Here is a 12,500-nt window from a genome sequence, read left to right on the forward strand (position 1 = left end):
ATCTATCTATATCTCTATCTATCTATCTATATCTCTATCTCTCTCTCTATCTCTCTCTCCCTACCTACCTCATATATATATATATATATATATATATATATATATATATATATATATATATATATATATATATATATATATATATATCTGTCTATCTATATATACACACACAGTACAGACCAAAAGTTTGGACACACCTCATTCAAAGCGTTTTCTTTATTTTCATGACTGTGAAAATTGTAGATTCACATTTAAGGCATCAACACTATGAATTGACACATGTGGAATGGAATACTTAACAAAAAAGTGGGAAACAGCTGAAAATATGTCTTATATTCTAGGTTCTTCAAAGTAGCCACCTTTTGCTTTGATTACTACTTTGCACACTCTTGGCATTCTCTTGATGAGCTTCACAAGAGGTAGTCACCGGAAATGGTTTTCCAACAGTCTTGAAGGAGTTCCCAGAGATGCTTAGCACTTGTTGGCCCTTTTGCCTTCACTCTGCGGTCCAACTCACCTCAAACCATCTCGATTGGGTTCAGGTCTGGTGACTGTGGAGGCCAGGTCATCTGGCGTAGCACCCCATCACTCTCCTTCTTAGTCAAATAGCCCTTACACAGCCTGGAGGTGTGTTTGGGGTCAAGGTCCTATTGAAAAATAAATGATGGTCCAACTAAATGCAATCCGGATGGAATAGCATGCCGCTGCAAGATGCTGTGGTAGCCATGCTGGTTCAGTATCCCTTCAATTCCTTCAATTTTGAATAAATCCCAAGGAGTGTCACCAGCAAAGCACCCCCACACCATCACACCTCCTCCTCCATGCTTCACGGTGGGAACCAGGCATGCAGAGTCCATCCGTTAACCTTTTCTGCGTCGCACAAAGACATGGTGGTTGGATCCAAAGATCTCAAATTTGGACTCATCAGACCATAGCACAGATTTCCACTGGTCTAATGTCCATTCCGTGTGTTGTTTAGCCCAAACAAGTCTCTTCTGCTTGTTGCCTGTCCTTAGCAGTGGTTTCCTAGCAGCTATTTTACCATGAAGGCCTGCTGCACAAAGTCTCCTCTTAACAGTTGTTCTAGAGATGTGTCTGCTGCTAGAACTCTGTGTGGCATTGACCTGGTCTCTAATCTGAGCTGCTGTTAACCTGCGATTTCTGAGGCTGGTGACTCGGACAAACTTATGCTCTGCAGCAGAGGTGACTCTTGGTCTTCCTTTCCTGGGGCAGGCCTCTTGTGAGTCAGTTTCTTTGTAGCGTTTGATGGTTTTTGCCACTGCACTTGGGGACACTTTCAAAGTTTTCCCAATTTTTCGGACTGACTGATCTTCATTTCTTAAAGTAATGATGGCCACTCGTTTTTCTTTACTTAGAATTTGTATTATGGCAAGAAAAAAAAAACAGCTAACAGTCTATTCAGTAGGACTATCAGCTGTGTATCCACCAGACTTCTGCACAACACAACTGATGGTCCCAACCCCAATTATAAGGCAAGAAATCCCACTTATTAAACCTGACAGGGCACATCTGTGAAGTGAAAACCATTTCCGGTGACTTACTCTTGAAGCTCATCAAGAGAATGCAGAGTGTGCAAAGCAGCAATCAAAGCAAAATGTGGCTACTTTGAAGAACCTAGAATATAAGACATATTTTCAGCTGTTTCACACTTTTTTTTTTAAGCATTTCATTCCACATGTGTTAATTCGTAGTTTTGATGCCTTCAATGTGAATCTACAATTTTCAGAGTCCTGAAAATAAAGAAAACTCTTTGAATGAGATGTGTACAAACTTTTGGTCTGCACTGTGTGTAATTACACATACATATATATATATATATATATATATATATATATATATATATATATATATATATATATATATATATATTATATATATTTCAGCGGATGCACAGTCTTTGTACAGATAGCTATAAATACGCCGTTCATCCTGGTCATACGGCCATAAAATGAGAGTCTAGTAAGGTCAGCTACCTGGAGAGATCCTATTAAGCCTCAGCCAAACACATGGATATATTACTGTATGATTCTTTTGGGAGCGCTGATCTTTACCGCTCAGTATCCTATCGACCATTGTTCATTTTAAAGACACAGCACAATTATAGTGAGCAGCAGCCGTCTCTGCAGCGCGTCCCGTGGTATCATATGCGGTTCAGAGAGCTTTATTATGGACAACACTGAGGATTCTGGTTTTAAAAACAATCGATATCAGACTGGAAGAAAAATACAAACTTTACAGTCGACTTCAAAGATTCTAGAAATTAAAGAAAATAATGATCCACATTTGTCAACGAATGTAATGGACCTACAAACAATGGAAGTAGGAGAAAGAATTTGGTCCTGATTTAGTAGCTGGCATTAGCATAACACATCACTAAGTATCTGTATACTGGTGTATGGAGGATACAGGGGAGGGTGGGGATGGATGACTTTGATGGGGTGCAGCTAAATACCCATTATATTCTACATAGCACTGCCAGGAACTATGATTTTTAAATCATCACACCCGACTAATAAGCATTTTGCTCATTCGGTGTTGGTCTTTTTAGATGGACAAAAAGTTGTGCATGAGTCATCACTATATGTAAAAGCCACCAAAGCTTGGCGACAGTGAATGTGAAAATTCCTATATTGTATCCCTTAGTGTTTGATGTATATACCGTACACAAAACGTATCTAATTTATAGTTGGGATATGTTCACATGCGGCATCTTTTTTTTTTTTTTACCAGAAAGATGCAGTGTTTTTGTTACAAAAAAGGCACCAAAAACACACCGTGGTACAACGCATCAAAAAACGCAATGTGTTTTTGACGTGTTTTTACGCCCAATGCGTTTTTTAAGTCAAATCTATTGACTGGAAGGACTCAAAAACGCTGGAAAAACACAAAAAGCATTGATATGCTGCATCTTCAAAAACTCAGCCAAGATGCAGCCAACAAAAGATGCCCAGCGTGGACAGCAAAATCAAAATGTCAGACTTTGCTGGGGGAAGGAAACGCATGCATTTTGGTGCATCTTTGGGACCTCAAAAACGCACCAAAACCGCAGCAAAAGACGCCCTGTGTGAACTTAGCCTTAATGTTACACACTTTTGGCTTAAATGGGGTGTTCACAAGTTATCACTTGAGCAGCTCAAAGCTGTGCAATCTCCTTACTTCCTGGTTTCTGGCTGGGCAGGCGCTGCTTATTGAGTGACAGTTCTGGCATAGCTGTAGTATTAGCAGAACGGTGAAGCTCAGCACAGGTTCTGCTATAACACATTCCGTTATCAGTGATTTACCCTGAAGTATGTGTGTGCACTGTAACATTATATTTAAACAGAGAGTATATGAACAAGCACGTATATGAACAAGCACACAGCTCTAGGCAGTGAGAGCCATGATTAATGCAGTTTAAACTTCATATATTCTATGTTTGCATATATCTTAGAGCATACAGAGAGCTGCTATATTCTTTTGTTTGTGTATCGTGTAGTCCTAGCAGCATGCACCTGTATACACTTATACTTTGTTCAATTTGCAGTGGCTGGTCAGTTTTTTGTAGCATATTATTGTACTAATTAACTACCTCTTGTACCTGACTGTACTCCCCTACCGTAAGCCCTAGGAAGTTTTTAATTAGTACTGGATCCTACCTGCCAATAAATTTGCAGACTTCAATTCCAGGAGAGGTATGAAATTAGGTTAGGGTCTCATCAAACAAAGATTACCTTGCTGTGGTAGATGGGCTCACATGAATTGGCCAATTTATGAACTATATACCTTCATTTTTCTAAGCATATTCTATAAGGCAATAATGCAGTTTAAATGTCAGATATTCTGTTTGCATACATCTTAGCACTTACTGTTTGTACAGCCGTAGTATTAGTAGAACTATAAAGTTCAGTACAGGCTTTGCTAGAATACATTCAGCTATCAATGGTTTGTCCTGAAGTATATACCCTGTAATATTATATTTAGAACAGCGAATATGTGAACAAGCACAAAGCTCTAGATAGCAAGAGCCATGATTAGGAGTCCTATGAAAGATGAAGGGCTGCTGATTTTGCAAGATTTATAACAGCAGCTTGTCAGGAGTTGAGAGGAAAGGAGGTGAGCACTAACTGATGTATAAAAATCAATGGACTGAAGAGAGGTGAAAGGTATCTTAGGAGGCAATCGCTGTCCATGAAATGTAGCTACTGCACACTCTTGGCCAAGCACTAATGGCCAAGCTCCATGGAAAAAAACTACACAATGAAAGTTAAAAGCTCTTATTTCTGGAAAATGACAGCAGATAGAAAAAGCAAGTCAGCTGCAAACTTGCTTATTTTCATGTTAAAGCAATTTAAGAATTTGCGAACACCCCTTTAATAATACATGGGACATATAATGACCTCTGTGCCTCGATCCTACTAAACATTAAAGCATAATATGTGCGGTCTTTGTGAAACTTTTTGAAAGCATAAGAAATCCATTAATATGCCAGTGAAAATACAATAAGTGGTATGTCTATATAGAAACGCCAGTATACAAAAGACATACTAATTAATTCCAAAGCAAATGACTTTTCGGTGTTATTAATTAATAAGATCGACTGTTCTCAGATTGAAAAAGACAAAAAAAGAAGTGAAACGGAGCAAGGAAGGCAAATAAGGAGCTACAATGCGCTGTCCTAATGAATATCAATTATTTTCAGTTAGTGAACTCAGAAGAACACATTAAAGATTTATCTGCGCTGCCATTAACATAACTGCATTACCATCCGTCCTGCTCAATGTGTCTCTGGGCGCCTCCATTATAGCGGTGAACAACAAGCCACTCACGCAGTAATGTCTCAGTCACTGGGCCATTATATCTCACACCCGCAGAACAAATTCTTATCATTTACAAGATTCTCAACAGTTCCTGGAATTTGGGACAATTTCCAGAAAAAAAAAAAACATCCATTAACATCAAAATACAAAACAATCATCCTACTTGGCATAAAAAACCCCAATATAAGGACCTTGCTTCTGGATGCCGAGAGACTATGTTTGGGCGGGAAAATTTAACCCCACGCTTTACACTTACTCTGCAAAAATCCTGCCTCTATTAAACTGAATGGAGGTGGGAGCTACAGGCTATAAATAGCAACTGTCAGTGGTTCCTATAGGAACAAAATAAACTTAGTTTAAGAAGCTTATGTGTGAGGTAATAAGATGTCGGTGGGGAGACAAATAAGGAGAGACAGAAAAAGACAGAGACAGCCCGGGCCAAGAGACAGCCCGGGCCAAGAGACAGCCCGGGCAAAGAGACAGCCCGGGCAAAGAGACAGCCCGGGCAAAGAGACAGCCCGGGCAAAGAGACAGCCCGGGCAAAGAGACAGCCCGGGCAAAGAGACAGCCCGGGCAAAGAGAAACAGACAGACACACACAGACAGACACAGAGCTAGAGAGAGACAGACAGACAAGGAAAGAGACAGACAGCGAGACAGACAGACAGCGACACACAGACAGAGACTGGGAGAGAGACAGAGAGACAGTTACTATCCCGGGCAACGGCGGGTACTACAGCTAGTAGGTAATAAAATCAAAAACACTTTTAAAAAGGGGTTGTGCGCTTTGGACAATTCATGCAAGTTAGAAGGATCCATGCCGCCAAAACGGACCTTCTGCTAGAACCAGCAATAATCTGCTGTAATCTATGGGGAAATCAGGCAGTAAGTGTTCCATTTTCCTGCAGCGCCCCCACAGGAAAAATGAGGCATTACACAAGGCTAATCCAAGTCTGTAACGAAGGACAGAATAGGCCCTCCAGGCACTCTCTTTAATTACCTATTACTGTTCAAAGTGTATGAAAATGGATTTACTTAAGTGGAAACTACAAACTGGGCACATGCTTTACATAAAGCACAAGTATAAAAAGTATGCGAAGTGAAAATTCATAGAAGGAACCAGTACTATATAGCGACAACCTGATAATCAGCCAAACAATCAAAGTGTCAGAATCGGCACAAAGATACACATAGCAGTGAAATATTTACCAGGTAGTTAGTGGAGTACTGCTTCCTAAGTGTAACATGACGCCCACCCCGACGCGCGCACCCCTGAAGACGGCAACGAAACGTGCACGCGTCGGGGTGGGCGTCATGTTACACTTAGGAAGCAGTACTCCACTAACTACCTCGTAAATATTTCACTACTATGTGTATCTTTGTGCAGATTTTGACACTTTGATTGTTTGGCTGATTATCAGGTTGTCGCTATATAGTACTGGTTCCCTCTATGAATTTTCACTGATAATTTAAGGTCTGGGTAAACTACTCTGGTTTTAATGGCTGCTTTGGTGGCTACAAGTACTGGGTGATTTATTGTGGCATGACCTCTGGCCACATTTCCCTCTAGTGCTTGATATCCTTATTCTTACATACATACAATTATATTGAAATAACTTTCTTTAACCTTTGCACTTTACCCATACCTTTGTATGCTCAAACATACATTTACCTTCGTGACGCCCTTTTCTTCCAGTCAATGGTTGTGTTTTTTAAAAACATATGCATAAAATGTTTATTTTTAATTGAATATCAATAAAGAATATGTGTGTTTTATGACCTCTTGTTCGGTTCTCTTTTTTGGTGCTATATATTTAAATCTGAATGGTCTCATTTGTCCACTATACCCCCACATTGATGATTATAATCTTATGATTGTTATACAATATTATTAATGTTTCTTGATACATAATTCAATCGGTGTGGTATGGGTTTTGTTCTCTAACAATTGGTGTTTGGGAATTGTTATAGCAGAGTGTCCTGAATCTAACTGATCTTGTAACTGGTCTCAATTACGCAGGCCTAGGGCACCATCACGACTGATGCCAACATGGCATCCAAGAAGCTCCTAGAGAAGGATTGGATGAATACAATGTGGTGGATAGAAAGGCGCAATAGGGTCTTCTGATTAGTGGGTATAGTAGTCAACTGGATTTGCTCACCGGTGAGAGTTGTGTATGACACAACAATACAAGTGTATAAGATGTAGGGCTTCTGGAGATATGCAATGTACACAGAGGTACAAAAAAATTAAAAAAATCAGCAGTTGAAGGAAACTGCTCACTCTGCACTGCTGTGAAACACATATATAGGAAGGATTCAGGACACATCAGAAGCCTTCTGGCTTCTTCTTCTGGAAAAATCACAATCAAGTGGTTATCCTGAAGAAGACGCCAGAAGGCTTTGAAATAAACAGCTTCTATCTACTGATGTGTCCTGGATCCTTCCTATAGAGGTCTTTCACGGCAGCGCAGAGTGAGCACGTTTTTCTTCAACTGCAGCTAACCCATATTGACAAACACAAGTTTTGAATTTATTTATTTTTAGACCACTATAAAAACACCCAGCATAAGTGATTGAAAGCCGTCAGACACACTGTCACACAGGGTGGCAGACCGTATGCCTGTAACCAATCAGAGACGAGGGGAATGCCGGTGGGCAGGGGAAGCAGTGCATATGTATGAAGCGTAATAAGTGGCTCCGGAAGTAGAGTTACATTCGCATGAGAGACTGGTAGGTATAACGTGCTTGCTCTAATCCCCCTATTCCTATTACCACTACTTTAAAGCGCCGGATTCTGGCCCCCATAGACTTGTATGGGGACTGGCGTCCGAACAGATACCCGGGATCAATTCCAGGCTAGAACCAGGGTTTTTTCTTTTTTTTTTTTTTTTAACTAATTAATACCCTTCTCTCCTCCTGACATGAACTATTCAAAGAAGAATGGCACCAGATCGGCTTTGAGAAAGAAAAAGTGTTTTGCATTACTCTGTCGATGTTGTTGCACCAATCATCTAAGTATATCTCAAGCCAAGGGCCGCGGTAAGAAAGGACACGTGTGCCATCGTATGTGACCACAACAGGCATATGAGGTATAATATGGGGGAACATTCCCAAATGATACCAATGTCTTGGCCATTGTTCTTCTGATGTGACCTGTAACTTGTTTTACATGATTAAAAACTAACTATAAAAAGGTAAAAAAAAATATTTGTAAGGGAACATTGTATTTTTCCATCACTTCTGTACAGCCTTCATACTCTGCCTTCTTGATATTATGGTTTATGGGTCTCTACAAGGGGTCATTGTGCAGTCGCTGAACACATAAAATATCCTATTCTCCAGAATACAATGCATATCTATCGTTACGACTGTCGCTCGTGTGTCCTTCACTGTCAGAAATTTCTAATGGCTCCACAGAGACAATGAAACTATTGTAACAGGTAGAATGTTCTCTAATTAACAAAGCGAGCAAATGAAACAAACCTTTTCCCAGTGCACAATCTCCCACGCTCCATTCCGTAACACTGCAAAAGGAAACAACAGTGGTTCTAAAATCACAGAAAATGGATGTGATAAATGGCAGCACAGATACGCACAACCCAAGAACAACCCAGGTATTAAGGTTACCGTATAACAAATCTAGGACACTTGGAAATAAAGCCCGCATTGTATATACACCCTTCATTGGGACTGTTAGGTACAATGAAAAAAAATATATAAAATAGGGGACAGCAAAAGTGCCCAAATGTTAGCTGGTGCCGGTCAGCTATGAGCTTGAACATGGACCGGGTTGAAAACTGTGGAGTTTTCCTCCATATGGTGCAAGCAAGAAAAACCAGCAACGTGGCCTCAATCATCTGATAAACTGCATGGGACCATCCCTTCAGTCATAAGAAACCCACTTAAAGGGAACCTGTCACCAGATTTGGCGACTATAACCTTCGGCCACCACCACCAGAGAGACCTTTTATAGAGCATTCCAGAATACTGTATATAGGAGCCCAGGCCGCTCTGTACAATGTAAAAAACACTTAGAATACTTACCTAGGTAGTGGTCCGGTGCCTCCTCTCTGTTGCGATTTCCGTCGTCCTTCTACCAAGCCCCCAGTGTGGATGACGCATCTACGTCATCCACATAAGCCAACATTGCGATCCTGCGCAGGCAAACTTTGATCTGCCCTGCTGAGGGCAGATCAAAGTATTGTAATGCGTAATCACGAGGAAAGGTTAAAGATCCCCCACACATGCGCACTACAATACTTAGCTCTGCCCTGAGTAAGACAGATCAAAGTGTGTCTGCGCAGGACCTCAATGCCAGCTAGTGTACGTGAAGTAGATGCGTCATGCACACGAGTCTCAGAAGAAGAAGGATGGCGATTGCCATAGAGAGGAGACACTGGACTGGAGGGAGGAGTCGCTGGACCGGAGAGCAGCGACACCCACCGGACCAGACCACACCCTAGGTGAGTATCATAAAAGTGTTTTTTAATGTTCTTAACAGTGGCCTGGACACTTACGGTATATACAGCAATCTGGAAAACTGTATTTAAGAACTCAGTGGTGGTGGCCGCAGCTTATAGTCACCAAATCTGGTGACAGGCTCCCTTTAAAGTGTTACTCCCATCTTCATAGAGGGATATTATCAGAATGTGCTTTTAAAAATTAGCACTTTCGTAATTGGATGCTTTTTAAAATTTGCAGCTGTTTTTGAGATATTAACACTTTTCTTCTGCTTACAGCTTGTGGCCTAGGACACCAAACACCACTGCTGTCTAGCTTGTAAGCACTGCTCTGAAGCTGGCCGGGATTAGGTGGTAAGAGTGCTCCAGCGATTGTGGTCAACTTTAAAAACTCCATAAAAAGAGCATGTAAGCACCGTGCAGGTCATTGCTGTTTAGCAGCAGTGGTCGCTCTCCAAAGCAACAAACTGAACAAAAAGTGACATTTAAAGAAAGGACGACAATTTTTAACAAGAAGTAAATTAGATAGTACTTGTAAATGCAAGCAATTTTCTGACAATTCCAAAATTAGAAAATGGAAATAGCACTTTAAAAAATTTATTAGTGCCCAATTTCAATGGTCATACAGTCAATGATACGAATGTAAAATCTTACATACTGTACTATCACCTTGTAGAAGTTATCATTAATTATACATGAGCTTGTTTGTAAAGGGTCAGTATATTTTTTCAGGTATATGGTTAACCTTAAAGTAATTCTCTGCCTTTTATCATGTGGTTTTAGGTTTAACATGCTTTACTGATTAACTTTATAATATGTGATAATGGTAGAACTCTCGTTTTCCACATATGAAAAAGCTCTACAGACTTGAAACCTAACATTCAAGCTGTCCGCAGCCACCACTAGAGGGAGCTGTGACGTTCCCTGCATACTGGTTTATTATTCATTTCAATGTACAAACAGTATTTAGAAAAACTCTAATGCTTCCTCTAGCGGCTGCTGCAGGGAGCCACAATGCAAGGTCTTAAATTTACGAACATGCAGTAAATGGGGAGCATTGGTTGCTATAAAGATGCACTATTTACAGAAAGTTAGGGATATTTGGCTTTCAGGTGAAATTTCAGGATGATTCTAAAATGCTCTCTAACCTTTTCTGGTGAACTTAATGTGACCTTCTCTAAGCTTTGGGATGCACATGTCCACCTGGTCAATGTTTCAGCATTGTCTGAGCAACTTGCTGTTCTCTAACAAGGAACCTAATGGCAAAATTCACAACAGGTGTTTGTTCCAGGAATGCCCAAAACATTTTGAGATTCAGTTGGAATTGGTATTTTAAACAATCCTCCTCATTATGCTGCTTATATTTTGATATCATCAGACCAAGACAACACCTGACAATTGTTCAACAGTACCTTGACATTACGAGGGTTTAAGCAGGATGTTCTCAGACGGAAGTGGACACTGAGCTTAGAGTGTCATCAGCAGGTTGCAACAGAGATACAGAAAGACTCGAAGAGTCAGGCAGAGAAGTGGATGTTCTTTGAGAATATACCACCCTGATGACCACTTCATTGTGAACAATGGCCTTCGGAACCAGATGAGGTATGCCAAGCAGTTACAGGCACATTTAAGGGAGGTGAGAGGCACCCAAGTGTCACATCAGACCATTCAAAACCATTTACATCAGCATGGTCTGCATGCTAGATGACCTGCAAGGGTACCTGATCACACCACCACACATAGGCATCATCATAATGCTTGATGAGGGACCAGTGGACCTCAGTGTTGGTCACTGGTGAAAGTCGTTTCACACTGAGAAGAAATCATGGCCACCAACGATGTTGGAAATGTCAATGAGAGCACTGTGCATCAGCCACTGTTGTTACCAGACGAGCCTTTGGTGGTGGTGGTGTTAGTGTGGGCACGTGTGTCTAGTCAATACAGAACTGCCCTTCACTGTGTGAATGGCACAGCGACAAGTTCCTACTACTAGGATAACATCATTAATCCAGTCATCATGCCTCTGCATGAACAACACAGGCCTGATATCACCTCCATGGATGACCATGCTGCAGCTCATCGAGGTCGCATCATTATGGAACGACTGGTGGAGGCTCAGGTACAACAAATCGAGCGGCCTGCACTTTCTCCACACCTGAATACCATAGAAATCCATGCGATCAACTGAGTCACCGTGTAGAGGCTTGTAACTCTGTACTCCAGAACCTCAATGACCTGAGTGCCACCCTTCAAGACGAGTGGGATCCCATCTTGTGAACAGCAGATGTCGTTGTCAAGATGTAACTGATTCTCAAGGCCACATGACAGGATATTGAAACACTGATATTTTGGGGGGTATACCCCCACTATTGTTGTCTTTTGTTCCATTAAATTGTTTGAGATGAGGAAATCACCATTGCATGCTTCTACGCCCTACTGTCATGATAAAATATCACTGCAAAGTGAACTTTTTACATTTTCCAGAAATTTCACCTGAAAGCCAAATATCCCTAACTTTTTGTGAGTCGTGTATGTAAGGACAACATGTAAACCCTAAAATAATAATGAAATAGTAAATGAGTGGATATTAACCAGCCAGAAACCTGTCACAACAAATTATATATTACTAATTATGTGAGATGCCATACTAATACTGGTAATCTGTGTATAAGCAGAGACATTATCAGTCAGCTGATATGCAGGAAGGCAGCAACTATAATTTGAACACATCAAAGTGACCAAAAAATAAAAGATGTCAAATATTAAAGACTAAACCAAACTGTAGATGATCCATGTACCCTAAAAAATTCCATCACAGCGAGGGGTGTAAAAATTCTCACTATTTCTGTATCTCATTAAGGATAAGCCTTCTATATTTAAGCAGGATGTGTGTGTGTACCGGGAGGAGAACGGAGTATTAGGTTATCCTCCAAATCCTTCAGGGAACATTGAGTCTTCCTAACACATACGCTCTATGCCAATAAAATTCTTCTCTTTAAATAAATACAGTTAAAAAAAGCATGTACATCTTAAGGGGAGTCTGTCACACAAAATGACTGTTCAAACCAAGCACCTTATAGTGTACATAGCCTCAATAAAAATTATACCATTAGGGTCTAAGTCCATTGCGGTGTTTGCTAGCAACTGCTCTTTATTGATATACCATATTTTTCGTTTTATAAGACGCACCCCAACTTTAAAAGGTAAAAAAAATATGGGGT

General features: G+C 40.6%; 1 protein-coding gene across 5 annotated transcripts in view; it reads right to left on the reverse strand.

The window, feature by feature from the left end:
• Positions 1-12,500, reverse strand: part of ATP8A1 (ATPase phospholipid transporting 8A1) — a 324,895-nt gene that overhangs the window by 195,542 nt on the left and 116,853 nt on the right. For all 5 annotated transcript variants that reach the window (XM_075347005.1, XM_075347007.1, XM_075347004.1 and 2 more), the window contains exon 7: positions 8,303-8,343. In XM_075347005.1, the coding sequence (XP_075203120.1) occupies positions 8,303-8,343 (41 nt within the window). The remainder of the gene's footprint in view (positions 1-8,302; positions 8,344-12,500) is intronic.

The sequence above is a fragment of the Anomaloglossus baeobatrachus genome, chromosome 1, assembly GCF_048569485.1.
Source record: "Anomaloglossus baeobatrachus isolate aAnoBae1 chromosome 1, aAnoBae1.hap1, whole genome shotgun sequence".
NCBI lineage: Eukaryota > Metazoa > Chordata > Amphibia > Anura > Aromobatidae > Anomaloglossus > Anomaloglossus baeobatrachus.